The sequence below is a fragment of the Actinia tenebrosa genome, unplaced genomic scaffold (genome assembly GCF_029948245.1).
Source record: "Actinia tenebrosa isolate PJP-AT-01 unplaced genomic scaffold, QUT_ActTen_1.0 PGA_scaffold8__29_contigs__length_14323225, whole genome shotgun sequence".
Lineage (NCBI taxonomy): Eukaryota > Metazoa > Cnidaria > Anthozoa > Actiniaria > Actiniidae > Actinia > Actinia tenebrosa.
This window is the reverse complement of record NW_028292585.1, coordinates 8,720,521-8,740,748: the sequence shown is the minus strand read 5'-3', so window position 1 is coordinate 8,740,748 and position 20,228 is coordinate 8,720,521. Positions and strand designations below refer to the sequence as shown.

The 20,228-nt window shown below is 37.7% G+C and overlaps 4 protein-coding genes across 6 annotated transcripts; 2 read left to right on the top strand and 2 right to left on the bottom strand.

Moving 5' to 3' along the window:
• Nucleotides 1-23: 23 nt before the first annotated feature.
• LOC116294476 (uncharacterized) lies at nucleotides 24-2,258 on the bottom strand. The gene is made up of 3 exons (XM_031702081.2): nucleotides 2,000-2,258; nucleotides 1,203-1,830; nucleotides 24-720 (listed from the first exon to the last, which is right to left on the bottom strand). The coding sequence occupies exons 1-3, from the start codon at nucleotides 2,167-2,169 to the stop codon at nucleotides 511-513; spliced, it is 1,008 nt and encodes a 335-aa protein (XP_031557941.1). The 5' UTR covers nucleotides 2,170-2,258; the 3' UTR covers nucleotides 24-510.
• Nucleotides 2,259-3,095: 837 nt separating this feature from the next.
• LOC116294484 (uncharacterized) lies at nucleotides 3,096-4,060 on the bottom strand. Its single transcript, XM_031702094.2, has one exon. The coding sequence runs from the start codon at nucleotides 3,973-3,975 to the stop codon at nucleotides 3,409-3,411; it is 567 nt and encodes a 188-aa protein (XP_031557954.2). The 5' UTR covers nucleotides 3,976-4,060; the 3' UTR covers nucleotides 3,096-3,408.
• A 444-nt stretch (nucleotides 4,061-4,504) lies between these two features.
• LOC116294488 (nuclear nucleic acid-binding protein C1D) lies at nucleotides 4,505-8,414 on the top strand. 2 transcript variants are annotated; one of them, XM_031702116.2, is made up of 7 exons: nucleotides 4,505-5,399; nucleotides 5,539-5,605; nucleotides 6,269-6,324; nucleotides 6,443-6,497; nucleotides 7,476-7,544; nucleotides 7,635-7,691; nucleotides 7,814-8,414. In XM_031702116.2, exons 1-7 carry the CDS (start codon nucleotides 5,262-5,264, stop codon nucleotides 7,897-7,899), a joined length of 528 nt encoding a protein of 175 aa, XP_031557976.1. In that variant the 5' UTR covers nucleotides 4,505-5,261; the 3' UTR covers nucleotides 7,900-8,414. The 2 variants fall into 2 exon arrangements, with proteins under 2 accessions (XP_031557976.1, XP_031557969.1); XM_031702109.2 differs by having other exon boundaries at nucleotides 4,506-5,399; nucleotides 7,811-8,414.
• A 355-nt stretch (nucleotides 8,415-8,769) lies between these two features.
• LOC116294528 (uncharacterized) lies at nucleotides 8,770-20,194 on the top strand. Of its 2 annotated transcripts, none has more exons than XM_089024365.1 (7): nucleotides 8,770-8,838; nucleotides 8,942-9,087; nucleotides 10,640-16,068; nucleotides 16,267-16,363; nucleotides 16,669-16,977; nucleotides 17,311-17,501; nucleotides 17,804-20,194. In XM_089024365.1, exons 3-7 carry the CDS (start codon nucleotides 10,642-10,644, stop codon nucleotides 18,179-18,181), a joined length of 6,402 nt encoding a protein of 2,133 aa, XP_088880491.1. In that variant the 5' UTR covers nucleotides 8,770-8,838; nucleotides 8,942-9,087; nucleotides 10,640-10,641; the 3' UTR covers nucleotides 18,182-20,194. The 2 variants fall into 2 exon arrangements, with proteins under 2 accessions (XP_088880491.1, XP_088880490.1); XM_089024364.1 differs by having other exon boundaries at nucleotides 10,623-16,068.
• Nucleotides 20,195-20,228: the final 34 nt, after the last annotated feature.

The following is a 20,228-nucleotide window of genomic DNA, read 5'->3' as shown; positions in this document are numbered from 1 at the left end:
CCTGTGTCGCAGAGAGGCAAGCACATACATAAATATTTTATTTTATTTTTGAAAAATAAGCATTGTTATTTCACATTATTATTGCTAGGACTTTTTGTAACAAGTGGTTAACAATTCAAATAAATTTATGCTTGTAAAATGTTTATGTTGGATAATGACGGTCGAATGTCCTAACAGTTATTGTTTATGCATTGATACCCTAGGCTCCACAGGTTCTATTTCACTTCCTCTCATTGTAGCGAGTGAGCACCACCCTTCAAAACAGCAAGAGCCTGAGTGAGAACAAATAACCTTTGGACCCCAGGGTAATGTGTTTTTTAATCAATGATTATTTTACTAAAAATATTAATGCTTGTCTGTTAGTTACCGTTAAAAAAATATAATACAAGTGAATAATTAACACATATATAATGTTATTAATTTGAGTAAAACCCTAAACTTACACTCTACCATATCAAAATTTACACACTTAATAATTAAAAAATAAAATCTTTACAGGACCTTCATGCCTTATCTACCAAAATGCCTCTTAATGTCATTTGCTTGGCAAAAGTTCCTCTGATATTCAGTGATCCACATATCCTTTGCAAACAGTTTTGCTTCTTCATCTGCTATAGGAGCAACCAGTTCTTTTTTTCGTATGGCTTCTTCATGCAGTTTTACCTTTTCTTTAATTACATTTTGTCTTCGTTTGGCAGCTCTCAAAGCTGCTGGGTACACCTAAAATACAAGGAAAATATATTTAATATTGATTTTTTTATTGATGTCATAAGTTTATGAAAAATATTAAAATCCAAGAAAATATATACTAAATTTATACTAAAAGTAAAAGTTGAAAAAAAAGTTAAAGTTAAAAGCGTTTTTGCGATAAAATTAGCTTGAGCATAAAACAAAATTATATATTTCATCTTAAAATTATATTATATAAAATAAAAAATATATGAAATAAAATATATAATGTAAAATTTACGTATCAGCAAGTGGGTGTTTAAACGCATAGGAGACATACATATGATGGAAATGGATGAAAATCTGAGTTCTTTCTCTTTCACCTCTCGTCATTCATCCATTTTCAAGTCCTGTTTCGCTTTATTGCGGTGATTATCACATATATTTTACGAATTATGAAGCTAATTTACCTATGATCATTATCAACGATTATCATTACTAAATCCAGTCTAAATAACCAATGGTAAACAAACCTCATGTTGTGACGCCAATATGTTGTGTGTCTTCTTGTATTCAGTGGGGCCATCGTTTGCCCAGCCGTACGCCAAGAAAGGAGGGTGACGTTTTCTATCTCCTAAATTTGGCGCTCTAGAAGGCGAAGCTGACCTTCTTTCTCTTGAAACTTCGATCTTCTTGTTAGGAGATCGATGCCTCCGTCGTTCGTCATCGAAGAGTTTCTTTTTAATGTCGCGTGGTTGTTCCGCTTGATTTCTGTCGTGTATTTTTTCTTTGGCATGCTCAATCTCTGGTCTAATCCGATCTCTCGGTCTTAGTACCTCATGTCTTTTTTCTACTTCTTGAAGACCTTGTTGATCTTTCAACCAGGCTTGCACTGATTTATTTCTCCTTTCGTTTTCACCTTGATCTGTCCGTGTGATTTCATCTTGTTTGCCTTTGTTGTTGTTGTTGTGGTCTATCGGTATTTCTTCAACGTTGTCGTCCTCTTCATCATCGCTGTCCCAAAGCCACGCTTGATGCTGGTGTTCAATACTTCTTCTGTCTACTCGATACTTCATCTTTTGCTGGAATTCTTCCACGGAAGAATCGTCCCATCTTGGCTGCCTGTAATAGCGCTGATAAGCAGATCGGTAAACCATTTTACTGCAGAGAAACCAACATGGAAGCCAGCTGAATGCTAATAACACGTGACAATATTTCTTATGCTCATTGGGTACTAATTGTTTGTTGTCAAGGACGCTCAGAAAGACATATAATTTTCCCGCGCAAAAAGAACAGCGTCAAAATTAATCAGGAAAAATCAAAAACTTACTCTTCGAAGTTTATCTTTCCAGGTGGAAAAAAACAACCTGCTTCAGAATATTCACTTTGTCGTCTTTTCCTTCTGTATTCTGCCTTCTTTTCCATTTCTCTCATGAGAACACCAGCTGGCGTACAGCCTTGGAATGAATTTTGGTACACAGTCTTGAACCTAGCCGCCATCTTTCATTTTCGATCATCGCCAAATGAATGCTAAAGGAAAAGCTTTTGTTTCGTATGCACTTGTTTTTTGTTACGTAAACATTTTGCGCGCGCTGACGAGCGAGCGACATTCGTCATTTCTCTTTCCTTCCTCTAATTACTCGTACGGACATACTATTCCAACTAAAGTTCAACCCCTCAGCGCTAAAGAACTTCATCGCACTACTTGAAATCGGCTACAAAGTCACGTCATTCAGCTGACGGAAACTGGAGACGAACTACCCTAAAAACTAAGCATCTTGTCTGTGATACTGTCCCTAAGATTGCTTGGTTTCCGTTATAGCATGCAGACATTGCGGTTGGCAGCCCCTATATCGTTCCTACTCAGCTATACACTCACCGCTAAACGCTATTACACCATAATGAAAATGTTTTTGGCGTGTTCGATGGCTCGTTCCCCTCGATTGTCTGCAGTATTTAAATCTGAGGGTCACTCTTAAATCCAGTCAACATGCGATATTTTTCTAGGTATTTTTTTCCTTTTAACAAAATAAATGAGTGTCACAGATCAATGTAATATTTACAAACATTATCAGCTTCCTAAGTGCATAACTGAATACCCTGGGTACCAGAGGCTCTGGCCTTTGGTATCCAGGGTAATTACTGAACAATTTCCGATCGAAATAAAAAACACACTTTATTCTTACGATTCGAAACGATGGGCGGATTGGTCTAGATTGGACCGGAAATGAAAAATTAGAATTAATTGTTTGCATTTAAGGTCTGAAATGTTGACCCATTCTCAGACAAAATGGTTATTCACATTGGTTCCTCCCTAGAATTATAAGAATTTATAACATTTATAGTTGTTTTTCCAAGTATATATACAGATTTTCCTTTTCGCACGCGCGAACAAAATTAGTCCGCCGGATCAGTTTACGCTCGAATAATGATTACTTTATAAATAATAACTTTTTATTAGACAAACTAACCAGATACACTTATCGTCTGTATTCTATATAGCCAAGCCAGAGAATGGCATTATTGATAACAAGATATCGATATCACTTGCACATTCAATAATTATAAAGCTTATGTCAATACTTACAAATGTTATTTTTTGTTTGCTAGGAAAAATAATTACTGTACAAACCTTGATAAATATGCATAGGCAATAACCAGTTGAAGTTGCCGTTTGTTATAACTTGCAACTATAGCAGGATAAAAGCTGGAATTTGTACGAGACGAAAGATCAAGCGATTATTTCGTTCTTGATTTTCGTTGAAATTCTTTGACCATTTTCGAAAGCGTTCCCATTGCTTCGTACAATCCATCGCCGGCCGTTGCACAAGTTCCGTGGATTTGCCAGGGATTTTTAGTGTATTGCTCCAAATCAAGTTCAATGGCCATTCTTTCAGGTTTAATAGCACCAGACAAATCTTGTTTGTTCGCCAAAACGATTATTGGAACACCAATCATTTTGGTATGTTGCATTACACGAGAAAGCTCTTCTCGGGATTCGTAAACTCTCTCGACATCTGCACTGTCGACCACGAAAACAAGACCTTCAGCTCCTTGAAAATAATGCCTCCATAAACGACGAATTTTGTCCTGTCCTCCAATATCCCAAACGTTTAAAGTCAAATTTCTCCCAAATGAAACAGTTTCCACATTAAACGCCACTGTAGGTACAGTATTGACTGTTTCTTTAAGCTTGAGTTTGTACAAGATGGTAGTCTTTCCTGCCGAATCTAATCCTAACATGACAATTCGTACATTCTGGCTACCAGAAAACAGTGTCGATACACGCGAATAGAGCAAGCCCATCAGGCAAGAGTTTAGACTGCCTTCAAGAAGAGCGACCACTAGAGATATTTCTTGTTTTCGTGAATGAAATCTGATTTCAATTTCGAGTTATTTTCTCCAAGTCTTAGGTAACGTAACGCTGTAAAAGCCAATTTATTCGGCTTGTTTGACCTCTAATTCCAACCAAGTACTCGAAAAGTGTCACAAACACGTGGAAAATGTCAAATAAAAGCTAGGTGGGCTCAGGCTGGCTTTAGACTAGGCTAGTCTAAACAGAGGGCTAAGTGACAGGTCTGATCACGGCTGATTCGATCGAAACTGAACGACTACTTTGTCAATGGCCTTTCTTACACTTCAATAGTGAAAACGTGGGTTTTTTGTGTGCTCAAAAATGTGTCCGAATATAGCCGGTTTATCGGGTTCCGATTCCGCGCCGAACCGATCACTTGACATGACGTAATTTATGTCGTAACTAAATTTCAAACGCCTAACTATTTTTAATGGCTTATGTCATTTTATTGACGTCACGTCAGTAAACTTGCCTGGAATGCCCATTCAAAGGAATCTTGGGATGAAACAGGAGGACTTCGAATGGGAAGAAGTAGCTGGTCGTCCGAAGGACTCACACCAAAAGTTAATGGTGACAGGGCATTTTCATCAGCTGCCTTCGTGAAGCAGATTTCTATGAAGCTTTTAAAATTGGTTTAAAGACTTTTTTTTCGAACAATATTATAAATTATGAATAGATAATTTGATCTAAGGCTTTTCTTTTATGATTATCATGTCGGTCCCCACAAGTGAGAGAGAAGTGGACCGTAGGGGAATGGAACGAGACTAAAGCGGCTGTAGGGAAACTACTCCAGATCGCAGAACTCGAGTATCGAATTCGCGAAAACCGCAGCAAGGTGTAACGTCGTATCTTCGGGTCCAAACGTACACATGCAAAAAGCGCTAAAAAGCGGAAAATGTTCAATGATTTAACTTCCACCTGAAATAGTTGCGACTTTGGACGAAAATTCCTGTTATGAAGAAAAAGTATTTTTAAATCTTTACTAAGCTGCTTTTCGTTTTGGACCCGGAAGTCGTTCTTCAATAACAGTCCGCTATATACAAATTTCCGGTTAAACATTATTTTGGAAATTGTATCTTAAGATGAGTTATGCTCATTTTGCTTAAGAGCTAAATTCCATTTATCCATCCCCATACCCCAACAAGTATTCATTACAAACACTTATGCTGTTTTGGGTCACCTGTGGTGAGCTTTTTATATATGTCCATGGGTTTCCTGTGATTAGTCAAAATCCAAGATGGCGAACGTTGAAGCAGAGCCAGATCTTCCAGAAGAAGTTACAGATGCTCTTGAATCTTTTCACGAAGCTCTTGGAAAGGTTGATGACACTTTCAAACCGTTACTGGAAACGTCGATAGAGGATATAAAAGAAAAGGTAAGGGCTTTCTTCGTATAGATTCGAATTTACTGGGACCTCGAAGTTTGCACGTGGTTCAAATAAATCAGTATTAGTTGTTTGTCTTCACTGATTAAAAACGTTATAGCTTAATTCTTTTGTTGTTATTCTTCCACAGCTTGAACCTCTTGAATGTGCCAAGCTGGACTTGGTTCTAGCATATGCTATAAACTCTATGTTCTGGAGTAAGTCTTAAAAAATAATAATAAAATGAATTTCTATAAACCATTAGGATTCTTGATAAATTTCTGTAAACGATTAGGATTCATGATATGACAAAAAATTAACGATAACCCCATTCCTATGGTTAATGGGCAACCAACAATAGTCTCCTTCACAGTTCCCTGCACCATCTTGAAAGGTAGCCGTGCCTTTGCATCGAAGCGAGACGAACGGTGAGGTTGCAATGATAGAGACCTTTTTTTAACACCTTAGACAGTTATTCGTATGTCTCTATCATTGTAAGCTCACCGTTCGTCTCGCTTCAATGCAAAGGTACGGCTACCTTTCAAGATGGCGCAGGGAACTATGAAGGGGAGTATTGATCGTCTAATAGTCAACTGATTATTCAATAATTTTCACGATGTATAATTTACCTTTTCATCATTACTGTTTCATTAGAAACACCGACGCAGCTCACACTAGTTTTTAGCTAGTTATATCTTCTGATTATTCAATATTGGTGATTAGTTGGCCAAGTGAAACCAGGGGTAAAATTCTGTTGATCGTTTCTCACTCACAGAAAAAAAAAGTTATTGGGGACAGCTCATAGCATAGTTAATAGATTAACTATTAACCATGCTCATAGTGAATAATTATTTTAATAATTAATTTGTTACAATTTTCAGTGTATCTCATTACCCAGGGCATTAACCCAAAGGAGCATCCTGTTCGCCAAGAACTTGTAAGTGAAAATAGGACTTTCTGATCTTTATGTACATTTTATCATATATTCTTTTGTAACCAATAGAATTATTAACTAAGGATCATATTCTTTTAAAATTTGGGATTTTTGAATGCAGGATAGAATAAAGAAATACATGGGAAAAGTGAAAGAAGCCACAGAGAAAAAGCAAGGTGAGTAGGGTATTTGAATAGACCTACTTAGCTTGGGCATTTGATTTGCCCATTTCAGAGGACTTGTCATTCCTTTGAGAATAAGATTATTCTATAAAATAATTGCATCCAAACAAAGAAATGATACTCAAGGGAATGAGATGTTGTCTGTGATGGAATAAACATTACTCCCTTGTATGAACCATATGCACAAGTGCACAAAAAATATAACTGGTATTTTTCATGCACTGATGAAAATTGTAATTTTACAATAACTTACAAATTCGTTGCACGCTGATTGGCTGATTTTTATCATCAATAAGAGGACAGACAGATAAAGCTGTCGTCATCGAGCGCGCGATCTTTCCGTTGGTTGTTTTGATAGCTAGAAAAGAGACGTTTTTATCGTTTTTGTTATTGTAAAATCAAATAGACATCAGTTTTTTATGTGTCTGTCCTCTTATTGACGATAAATTGCGTCATCACATTGTCAAAGTAGTGTGGATCCAAGAGGCGTAGCTGATGTCTATTTGTTAAATTGATATTAGTGCTTTACAAGTTAATAATAATAATTGTTATTATTATTATAATTATAATAATAATAATTATTATTATTACTATTATTATTATTCATTTTTGTCTTGAAATTTTAACACTGTCATAAAAGTTGTCTCTTTTATGTATTTGAAGGATTTTTTTCGGATTCCAACAATTTTCCTCATTCTGTATTAAAGATTTAAGTTCTACTTTCTCTCTCTGTAAATCCCAAGATACTAAATTACAATTAGACCTCTCAGGTATCCACGCCCTGACTCACATCACAATGACGATGATTGTCTGAATCATTTATATTTCCATCAGCTTTTATTTAATATTATACTGAAAAATAACATGCAACACGCAATATATAATTTCAAAGCCCAAAAGCCCAATTTCAGGTCTATTGCTCAAATATATCAATAACATTTCTTATTCTCTTTGTGTATTAATTTGAAATAGCATCAATGCGAATTGATCAAGGAGCGGCAAAGAGATTTGTAAAAAGTGCATTATGGCAACCAAACAAAGGTAAGAGTGTACATGGAAAAGTAATTCAGATTCAAGGCCATTAAATGATGATAAGATAATAATATTTGGTATGTTTTTCATGACATTTAGAAGACAACACTGAAGTGAAAGATCAAACAAATGAAGAAGAAAATTCTACAGTTGAAGGTTTGTTATGGCCTTATTCTGGGAGGGGGAGGGGTAGGGAGTGGCTTTAGAAAATATTTAAAGAAACCTTTATTTAGAACGAAAGTCCAACTTAATATTCTTGTGACTTTCTTTCTTAGCAGAAACAACATCGAAAGGAGAAAAACGTAAAAGTGTAGAAAAACTTTCCAAAACAACACCAGAGAAGAAAAAGAAGAGGAAAAAGTAAAACTATAAGAATACGATACTGGAAAGAACTTCCTGTGGCATCGTTTCCTGCTTCTATTTTTTTTAACTTAGTTTTCCATTTATGAGTCGTACAGTACCTTGACAATTGTTTATAATTATTTACTGTATAATTATAATCTGTAGATCAATCACGAATGATGCTAAAGAATATCAATAAGGTTATATAAGGAATATTTATAATAATTGCATCATAGCGATGTTGGTCGTATTTTACCAAAATACATATTGTAAGCAAACATTGTTAATAGAGTACAAACGCTAAAAGTGTGCAACATAAATATCACTAAATAGTGTTATTTTATGCTAATTATATTGTTTTCTTTTGTTTAATTAGTGCTATTTACTGCTAAATACAGTGATAACTATTGCACACGTTTTAGTGTTTGTACTCTACCATCAACATGGCCGCCATGTCTTTGTTATTTGGCTAATTTGGAAATGCTTGCAAAGCGTCAATGATCTTCATATTGATTTATAAAAATGTCTTGTTTTTACTGTTCCTAGTTTTTCTTTTTTTTTTTTTTTTTTTTTTTTTTTTTTTAAGCATTTCAAATTGACCACAACACCAAACAGAACGAGTAAACAACAGCAAAGAAATAACGTAGCCGAGAAACAGGAAACTGCGTTGATGACAAAAGAAGCTTTTGTTTCATGTTTGTGGAGTACAGCAACGAATTTTGAAACATTTTACTGAAAGAAAACTCAAGACTTATATCCTTTCCAATTCACCCCTCCCTCCCACCCTAAGTAATTGGTTTTCCTAGAAAGCTCTGCATTTCTTGGAAATAATCGTGGAATTCTGAGAAATCGAATCGCGTCTTCTGATTGGTTCTTTATGTCGAGAGATAAACTTGCTTACTTAGCACATTTCTCTGCAGTATTAAACTCTTCGGATTCTGGATTCAACCAATGTTTTCAGGTAAGCTGAAATGGTCCTAAGATGTTTCATTCTTTTAGAAATGAATTTAAGCATTTTGTTTTTATATTGGTAAGAATGTAAAGAAGAATATTCTTATTTGTAGCTTTAATTTCCTCGTGTCAATGCATTGCCGGCGGCCGAAAACGTAACTGGTGGCGAACCTAATTCATGTTGGTCGATTAAGTACACTAACCAGTTTGGTTTCCCTATTAGTGATTTAACGTCTTTTTACTGCCAGAAGATCTCAAGGTAAGACCAAATGCTCGCGTTAAAGAAAAGTATTTAAAGGTTAGGGCAAATCAAAAGAAAACGTCACCGTAAGATTGCAAGAAACGCACTGAGTCAGCTTAAGATTATTAATAGTAAGGAAATATTTAAAAAAATACTAAACGAAAAACAAAAAATACCAGTAAACTCGATATGTAAAAAGCAGGATTTGAATTAAAAGTTTTGTATTATAGAAATATAAGCTTACACCGAAAATAGTGTTCACATAAATAAAGTCACGGTCTTAAGATTCTAGCACAATCAATATTCATTTTTGAAATGATGCGTTTTTGGGGAAATCCCCCTAAACTAATTATGTGATCAATGCAAAGCAAACTTTTACGGTGGCCCACAAGGGCAATACAAAAATATCAAACACAGTACAAATATATTAATGTCAGTACAAGTAGAATGTGTATTTCAGCACACAAATATGTATGCCAGACAGTAAAAAATATTTCCCAATACCAAAATATTTCCGAGTGCAAAAATATTACCGAGTACAAAAATATTTCCCAGTACAAAAATGTTTCCCAGTACAAAAATATTTCCCAGTACAAAAATATTTCTCAGTACAAAAATATTTCCCAGTATAAAAATATTTCTCAAAGATTTGAAATATTTTTGTACTCGGTAATATTTTTGCACTCGGAAATATTTTTGTATTGGGAAATATTTTCACTCTCTGGCATACATCTTGTGTGCTGAAATACACATTCTTGTACTGACATTAATATATTTGTACTGTGTTTGATATTTTTGTATTGCCCTTGTTGGCCACCGTAAACTTTAGCTTTCGTTCGACCCAGTATGATAGGTCTCAAATGAAGTGGTCACGCAACTCAAGTTGTATGTTTTTCTTTGATGCCGTTACGTTACTATATGTGGGAGGGAGGTTTTTTTTTTCTTTTTTCTTTGCCCTTTGATAGCTGTTACCTAGTCCAGAACGTAACCCACTTTTATTTCTGTTTATGTCTGATCCGAATCAGTAGCGTAGCGAGGGGGGCGGGGGGGGGGGGGGGGGGGGGGGGGGGGGGGGCACGTGCCCCCCCAAAATTTTTGGAAAAAAAAAATGTTTGAAAAAAGAATAACAACAACAAAAAACATAGTAAACCGAGACGAAAGAGGAAAATAAATTATTACAACCTACAAAAGTGCGAATTTATACGAAGTTATCCGGACGGGCTACCTGTGCACTGCGAACCCGGTCAGAGCCTGGAATCTGCACGTGGGAATTTGAAATTTTTCTTATTTTGGATAAGTGCCCCCCCCCCCCCCCCCCCCCCCCCCCCCCCCAGCTCCTAGGTCCTCGCTACGCCCCTGATCCGAATTAAAGATGCAAAGATGCATGGGAATGAAATAATCACAATCAGTATGGAATTTAGTACTAGGATTGCGACCGTAAAACAATAAACACAATCGTGAAAAGTGTGTCCAGTTCTGGACTAGCCATTACCATGTCTTTTTAAAAAGATGGTGGAGTTCCTATATTAATATCCAACTGATCTGATTTTTAGCTGTAAATTCAAATTAGGTATGGAAAATACATTTGGTTCACTACCAGCTACGGAGAATACGGACCATGCAATTCAAGATCTCATCAAGAGTTGTCGAGGTCAACTCTACCGCGATGGATCCAATGGAGAAAGCCAGTCATTAGGGATTATTGACGTGCAACAAGCGTGTGACGAGCTTCTCAATTTAACCTTTCACTCTGAGGATGGACGGCTTCAAGTGATTAAAAAACTGACTAAACTCAATGGGAATTTTGTAGTGAAAATCATTCGAAAAGGGTTGGTAAGCTTGAGCAAAGTTTACAGTGATAGCAAGACATTTGAAGAAGAATCCCTGAAACTTGTTGATCTGTGTTGCTCGCAGTCAGAGGCCTTGAAAAATGGATGTGGTCATCACCTAGCAAGTCCTACAGTTATCACTGACTGGATTGTGGCGCTCTGCGATGAATTACTGAAGCCGAAAGAAGTCTCTAGTTGTCCGTCTACCGTGCTAATGTCCAGATGTCTGTCCAAGTTTAGAGACATGTACGAAGCCATCGTTCGTGCGAGAATGTATTTCGTCGTGGTGGCTTCAGCAACACAAGTGTATAGAGAGAATCCTATAGAGACCTTCAAAGTTCTATTTGAAACTCTTATACCAAGAATCCAAGACGAAGGATTTGAAGAACTCATTGAGCAAACAGTAGCAATAACGAAGAGAGATGAAAATCTTGATTTCTTTAAGTTAAGCCGCATTTATGGTGTCAAGGAAGCAATCATTCTTTCAAGCTGGAAGGATCTGCTGAAGGTTTCGTTCCTACGCAACTGGTTTGTCGTTGAAGTTGCAAAACACGACTTTTTGGTACACGATGAACGTTATGCTCCAAATCTTCCCTTTACGGACTATTTGACGTATAAAGAATCGTTAGTTTGTGAAGTTGCTGATTGTATTTCTTCACTCGGAAGTTCATTAGTGGAACAGAAAGAGGTTTTCTGTTCCAAGGATAGGACAACAGTCTTTTTTGATCACTCCGAGGTTTTTCTACGCCATACCTCGCTCTGTTTACAACTCATGCAGTCAAAAGAAATTAGTGTGATCTTAATCGAAAAATTATTTTTCACACTTGGAATCAAATTAGACAGGGCCCTGCTACCTTTTCCCACAAATTCCGATTTGGAAGATTGCGATTTTGAAATTTCACCCGATACCGACGCCATGAATGCAAAACTAAAGAGTCTAAAAGAGCAAAGTCGAGGAAGATCCGCACATAAACTTATGTTTGAAAGATTGTATGAAAAATCAAGTTTTGATGCTATAACCAAAGCATTGTTAACTCTACCAGACAAACAACTAGTATTGAACGTTGTACAAATATGGAAGCAAAATTTTCCTGATGATACCTCGAAACTCATTCTGTCACAGTTACTTGTGCTAGTAAAAGTCGTAATAGAAGGGGAGAAAGACCTAGAAAGCATATCTAGCAACATGAAACAACTTGTCACTTTTTTGTCACACCTTTCCCCTGAGTGTTTATACAACTTGTCATTGTGGCAGCCTTTGATGGTTCATCTTATACCTTCACTACCACATTCTTGGTACGGCCCAGAAGTTTTAAGTCTCATACTACGTCTTCTAGACCTGCATTGCAGAAATCCGATAAACGACCCTTCTTCAGGAGTTGCTCAAAAAATAAGGCAAATCCCGAACTTTGTTCTTATTTCTTTGAAAGGTGCTTCAAAATCTGAGGAAGTAAAGATCAAAGTCCTTCAACTGGCACTAGAGTTATTCGAAGAAGTACCACTTCCAGAAGAATATCGTTTTGTTTTGAATGTGATCCTTTCGGTTGCATCAGACATGGAAACAAATGCCATCAAGACCTTCACTCGGAGCCTTCTCAAGGCTGCTAAAGTACACATTACAAGGATACAATATCAGGAAATCAGGGAAGTGATTTCATTGATTGATCAGTCCCGTAGTATCCGACGTAAGAGGGAGGTTTTTGAATCTTACCTAAAGCTCCTGCAAGAAATCAAACATGATGACATCATTGGCGTAGTCAATACTTGCAGCAGATTCCTTCAATTGCCAGTTGCAGTCGATACAGACAACATAAAACGGTTTTTTGCCGTTGCAGCTACGGAGGGAAGATTGAAAAATTGTCAGTTTATTCTGCAATGCTTTCAGTTCAATCAAAAAATCCTAACTGAAGACAGCCGCGTTCACAAACATATGATCGTCCTGTTGAGCATCATAGAAAAAACGCTCTGCAGGGAAAATTCCGAGTTGTTCTTTGAATCAGTTTACAGATATATGCATAGTCCGATGCTTTCCTTTCCAAACATTGATATTTTTGAAATCATACTTGCGTCTATAGCAGGATGCATCGCTGTGAATATATTTAACAGTCATCGTTTTAAAGTGGTCCTAAGAGTTGTTCAAGCTGCAGTCCATACACGTGAAAAGGATCCACCGAACGCTCCTGATGTTCTTTCACTGCTCATCGTTGTGGCTCAAACCATTGACCACGCCCAACGCTTTGGGAAAAAGGCAGGCTTCGACGGCTGTTTTGCCGAAGGGCTTTGCCAGATTGCAAAACTTCCTCTATCTTTGCCAAAGATCACCCGATTGATGGAAAAAGTAACCTTAATCATCGAAAAGGAAAAGATCACCAACGAGCAAAAATTGTTCAACGTCATGTTTCATTTATTTCAGTTGCCTAATAATCAATCAGCGTCATCTTTGGAGTCTGATGTTCTTGATCTACATTTTGAAGAGGTAGTAAAGCCAGAAATTGTCAGAAACGTTGCTGAAATACCCTTGATGCAAAAACAATACTCTAACGGGATTGTATCTTTGTTTTCATTAATGGAAGTTCTTGTAGAGAGAATGCCCGAGACTTTTGCCAAAAGGACTTCGGCTAGTTTGTACCAATTTATCATCGAGCGAGTAGAGAGAAACCCTCAACTTTCTTGTTCTATTTTTCCCGTTGTTGAAACTATAACAAAGAGACGTGTATCTGAAGCAAAGCTCAAGAACGAAATAGAAGAGATAGAAGAATTGCTGCTCCGTGTCCCTCACGGTTTCATTCCTTTAATTGGCGAGTGTTTGAGAGAATGTTACGTAGTTGGTCTAAGCGACGAGAAGCAGAGAAATATAAAGTGTCTTATCGTCCATATTGTTGAATGCCTTCGACAGTCGCATTTGAACGTTGAAGACGGATGTAGAATGGTAGGCAATATTCTGGGCATTCCAAAACAGTTAGTTCTAACATTCAAAGAAGCTACAACATCTGAAGAAATGAGGAAAGGTATGACGAAAATATTAGATGTGGTAAAAACTTTGGCCCCTGAGTTTATCGCTGGAAGTTTCCTGCCGTTCTTTTTTGCACAAGACTTGAATGCCCAGTTGAAGGATATTATTCAACATGACTTCTACATGCTTCTGAAGCATACGTCACTTGCAGCGGTAGATCTTTCCACTGCTTTGCTTGTATACCAGAGTCTCAAACACGAAGGCCTGCTAAATGTCTTCAATCTATCAAGAAATCCAGATTTTAAAACTTTTTTTGAGCAATGGTCCAGTGGCACCAATCAACCTGAAATTCCCGTTCCAGGAAATTTGGCTAATTTGGTGATGCAGCATTTGAGAAGACTAAAGGTGGCAGATATCCAGAGCACAACAATAGAGATTTGCTGTACGATTTTGAGTAAACACTCCTTTGGTTACTTTGGTCAAATGCCTATGATGGGCGTTTTAGATTCACCTTCGCCAAAAGAGTACTTCGACTTGATCATCAGCGTCATGAAGGAATCTTCCCATTTAGCCGAGATACAACACTGGCTGGCAATGGATTCTCTCTTTGCAGTACAATGCAAAGATGTTATCAAAGCTACATGTTTTTGGAAAGCAGGAAGAAAGAGTTGTGAGGCAGCAGTGTATATGAACACTGAGGTCTCTAAGACGCTTTCAATTCTTTGCACAAAAGGGTTTCCCAATGCATTCCCATTTAGCGGGGGGCACTTGTCAAAGGAATTAGCAGTTATGGCACTTGTGATAAACACCTACGAGGATGAGGATATTGCTGTTAAACTATTTGAGTTGCTGTGTGCCAGCACAGAGTGCGCCGAAGCCTGTGCGGATGTGGTACTCTCGTGGAGCAAGGAAGAAAGCCTGCTGCTTATTAACAAAATTACTGATTGGTTCAAAGAAAGGAGTAAAATGGAGGCCAATTTGGAACAGTTGAACAACGAAATTAGAATTCCATTGCAAGTTCTATCATTTGCTGCCAAAGCATTTCCAAATTCTGCAGAAGACGTTTTCAACTTCTTATCAGTGACAACTGAGAATAACGGGCCTGAAGACCACACCAGTTTTGGACGACTTCCAGTATGGTACAAGCAGATGACAGACGCTGGATATGATCCACAAGCAATACAGTCGTGGTGTACCAGTTTTGTTCTCGCACAGGATTTGTGTTCAAGTGACATAGATTCTCTTACGAACCTAACTCCAGAAATGATAAATCTCCTCGCAGCTCAACCAGAATCAAATCAAATAACACAGTGCCTGTTTTCCTCGCAAGCGACTCAGCATTTACAGACCGACAAGGATGCTTTCAAACGTCGCTTACTCCTTGCAAGACTGCTTAATGAATTTGCGTGCATCGCAGGACAACTGAAAGAGAACTTGCAAGTCGCTCGGAGAATCCAAGAAGGCGTAGGAAACTTATGCTCGACATTTCTCGATGATGCCAACGCGACGAGTAACTTGTACAAAATTCGGTACAACATCCTTGAAGATCTTTTTGTTCTTCTCTTTAAAGGGGAGAGTGGGGAACATGCGGAGTCCCTGAGACAGCTAAGAATTGAAAGGTCGTTGTCAAAAAGCCTCGTTATTCTGTTCCGCCGATTAGCAAGAAGTGTCGTTTCAAGACCTATTACCTTTGGTCTTATAAAGAGGGTTGTGACAACAATGCTGCGTCACGAAGTCAAAGACCCTAATCGCCTGTACCAAGAAAATAATAACGCTATCCATTTGAGTGTACTAAACTTCGAGTCCAACCAAGACGCCATCCATACGCTGCAATGTGCAGGATACAACCAAAGTGCATCAATGAAAAAGGATTTGTGGTATTCATCATCCATTGAGATGTCTGCGTTTGTACCAACTGTCAAGTCATTTGAGTCATCTAGAAAGGAGAGTTTGTTAAGACAGTTGTGGAGAGAATGGAAGACTATCCTAAAGGTCTATGAAATTTCCGAGGTCGAAGTCAATGGGCAAAAGGTTAAGCAAGCCGAACTTTTTAAAATGTCTGACTCTCTAGAAACAATGGAAACTCAGTTGCAATCTGTTCAAAAAGCTATCAAATCAAAGCCTTTAATGCAGAATAACTGGAGTTATTACAGACAAAAGCAGCTGTTACGAGGCGAGAAAAGGCTAAGAGAAAAAGTCGTGGCGCAAGTTAAGGAGGTAAATCAAATGTTCACCTTGTATTGATAAGTAGACAGTAATCATTGAGCATGGAGGAAGCACCCGGCTTCCCCTTCAATATTTGAAATCGCAACGGCTTATGTTTCCTCTTCTCCAATGTACATATCCCCGCCCTATGTTGATTATTCTTTATCTATTTTATTTATTTTTTTTTTTTTCCTTACGTTTTCTTTAAAGGTAACGAAGATGATTGGGACACAGTTGACAAAAATGGTATTGGTTTGGGAAAACCAACTTCTGGACGCAGTCAAGATGTGCTCCGAAAAGATACCAGGTAAATTATAACACTGTAATACAAAAAAGTTCAAAAAAATATAATACATGAGTTTCGGAAGGGTTAAAAGAGAGAAGGAAATATAGGTACTTCTACAGACTGTACACAATTTATTTTGTTTAATTTTACCAGGGTAGTAGGTTATCGCTAAGCTTGTTTCAGGGTGTAAACGTAACGGGCTATCTAGATGCAGCCGCGGTTTCTACGTTTGCAAGGGAGTCATGGGAGTGATCGCACGCCTAGAGCATTGTGATCAGCGCGAAACAATTTTGTTTATCATTAACTCTCTTTCATATGTGATATAGACTGCTATGCTCCAAATGGGTTTCATTCCGAGAAGCCCGTCATTTGTGGTATTGCTGTGGATAACAGAATCCTAACTCTGTACAAGGAAGACCACGGTGGTACCCGTACTGAACTAGAAAACATTGAAATAAAGCTCTATCCAGCTGGAATGGTGGTGTTTGGTGCGTACCGCAGCATTCATCCGTACGACACAGAGCAGATGTGGGCAGCATTTTACAAGATGCTTCTGGATAAGCGCTTGGTGCCCAAGATATTTGTAACCAATATCAGTCCTGCATTTGATTGGATAAAGCAGTTTGTTGCACCAGGTTAGTCTAAAAAGAGTGGCGAATAAAGGAGGTGCATGTAAGGACATAAAAGGTGTTAATGCAGTTTTGATAAATGCAGTTAACCGATAATATTTATTATTATATAGCATGCGCAGATTCCATAAAATAAGCTAAATCTTAACCGAAATGTAGCACTCCCTTCGTAACGGAATCTACACAATGGACTACTTCGACGATACGGCGGCCATACCGTCAAAGTATTCCATTGTACGGCATATAGATAGAAAACCATTTGCGGCATATCATAAGTTGTGTTGTAATAAGTCATTATTGTAAATGCTCTAACAATCTTATTTGTACGACATATTGCAGAAGTGTCTTCACCTCGTGGTATCAACTTCATTAGCTGCTGTAATCTAATACCTTCCTCAGAGGATAGCTTTGATTACGATCCCGAAACGGAACTCTTGGCACACCACGCTGTATTGGCTAGCTCTCAGACAAAAGAATTAATCATATTGACACCAGAAAAGACTGCAGAATTGAAAATTGACAGCATTAGGGTAAGAAGGTTAAAACGAGTTCCTGGGTAGCCTGTACATAATCAAGATTTCCAGTGATTTTGCCGCATGATTTTCCCGCTACTCCAGACAACTAACCTTATATAAATTATCTACCCTCGTGCTGCAAATAATAAAAAATGCAATTTGTGTATCATACAAGGGGGATCACCAAGTTTAACAAGGTTTGACATAGGCTTGTTCAAACGCTATAATCTCCTCTCCCCTTGTCTTCAAACACCCATACACGCTCTAAAAAGCGTATAGGAAATTTGTCTATGAGTAACATCTCTTTGTTTGAATAGGCCCCCTTTGCAAATAGGAAGATACTAAAGAAGCATGTAGATGAAGTTATCCTTCACTTGAAAGAACATGGTCAACTTAAAGAGATGCATGCAGAGTCACGTGAATGCGACCAGATACTTAAGAGACTCAGGACTCCCATTACAAAAGCGGTTGAGATTTCCGTCGATGGAGGTGAACCTACACAGGAATCGATATCAAAAAGCATTGACATGAAAAGGCTTCTACCTAATCGCAGCCAAGATACCTGTCAGTACAGCAAGGATGATTACTCTTCTGTCATCTTGGATGCTGTGAACACAGTTACTGGGGATTTACAAGGTAGCAGGACGTCTTACGATGGATGTCAACATGTTGTATTTTTACAGCCAATTCAGTAACAATGAGAAAAGAACAAAGCGACACAATCTAGAACAGAACGACACAAATTCTCTCTGTATGGTCAATGAACGTTCCCATATTGCTGGGTTTCACTTGACATCATTTCCTGTCTCGTGCGGAATGTTCATCAGCTGAATCACAAGTTTTAAATAGAATTCTTTCTGGTTGACAGCACATGGTGGTCAGGTGTTTGACCACCATTTGGAGCAGATAATAGCGCAGCGCACTGATTCTAAAAATAGCTTAAAGATTCGGACAAACATTGCATTCTGTTTAACCGCTACGAGGATTATACGAACCGATTTTATTATTTTTACTTAAAGTTACAATAATAACCTATGTAAACTAAGATCAACTGCGATCGGCTGTGAAAATTATCTGCTGAAAGTAAACTTGTAAGTTTGTTTGTCCGAATTTCGCCTTTGTTTTTATGACGTCACGGTTGCGCTGCGCTATTAGATTCAAAGACTTTTATCAGCTGAGTGAAACCCACCAATATAAAACTAGGCGACTGTAAAAAGCTAGGATAGGGCACCCTTGATGCTACTTCCCTTGACGCTTCCCTTCGCCTTATAACTAGATGTTTTGTGCCACAACGTGACGGAGCCGTGTTAGATGGCTGGAACAATACAATCGTTTTACATAAGAAAGAATTCAAGAGTAAAGGGCTTTTATTGTTCTGCCATCTAACCACAGGCAGCCCAAGCTGTACTATAGGCGTGGGCACGGTTAGTCTCCCCCACAGCCGCTTTCAGTGTCGTCACGTTGCGTGACGACACTGAAAGCGGCTGTGGGGGAGACTAGGGCACGGTATGGTGCAAAACCTTTATTGTGTAATAAAACGTGCATGCCCATATTTAACTGCAATGTACCTGATTCAGTAATAATCATCAAAACAAGCCATGCATATTTATACGAATCGCATGAATAGGAAAGCTTCCCGAGTAAAGTTCGAAGAAATTCTTAATTAGACTAGAACTGAAAAGAACGTACATTATCCTTTGTTGGCGACAATTTATAGATCTTTATACAAACTTATATTTTTAATTGTAATTTTAGCTATATCATCATTTAGTTCACTGACGGCCTTTATTCTTCATATTCAACCAACTTAATTAAACAAAGGAATGTCCAGGTTGGTATATCTAGTTATCAACCTCGTATTAAGAACTACTTCCCCAAGAATGATATAAGGGCGTTTTTATACCTTATACCTCGGTGGATATGAGATATATCAACCCTCGACTTTGCCTCGAGTTGATAGTATATCTCATATCCACCTCGGGAACGGTATACATTATAACCTTCAACTATTAAATTTTTATTTCCTAACTTTGAAAAAAATGTTCATTTTACTTTCAAAACGTGGTCCTGCATGATTTACATTAAGCTAAACGATTAGATTGCCTAGTTTTCACCGTGTCTTGTTTTTTTTATTTTTTATTTTAAAAATCATTAATAAATACTAAAGCTGCCGATACACGCTGTAATTTTTTCTCGGGCAGGCAATGCAATTTCAATTTTTCCGTTGCATTGCCAGCGCGAGACACTATTTAGGCGTATGTTGCCCCTCGACTTTGACGGCAACGATGTCTCGCAACGCAAAAATTGTTGCAGATAATCAAAAAGTTTGAACTTTTTTCTGCCACCTTTGCGTCTATCACCCATGTTTAGTCGCAATGCAATAATCCTATTCGGACTAGCCAATCAGGATTTAATACTGATTTTTACCCAGAAGTTTATATCAAACCTTTTATATGGTAGACGTTGCAATTTTTCGCTGAAACAAAAATGTTAAATTGCGTTGCCAGCGCGAGAAAAAATTGCAGTGTGTATCGGCAGCTTAAGACTAAAGAAACTGACCTAAAATTACAAACGGGAGTTTTTTTTGAACACGAAAAAAGCATAGAAACCTGACTTCGTGAACTAATAAATCAACTGTAATCAAATTATAGCCAAAAACTCATGAATTGTGTAACAAATAGTACTGAAATAAAGCTTAGTCCAACGAATATATTTTCCCCGACTCACCCCTCCCTTCCTAAG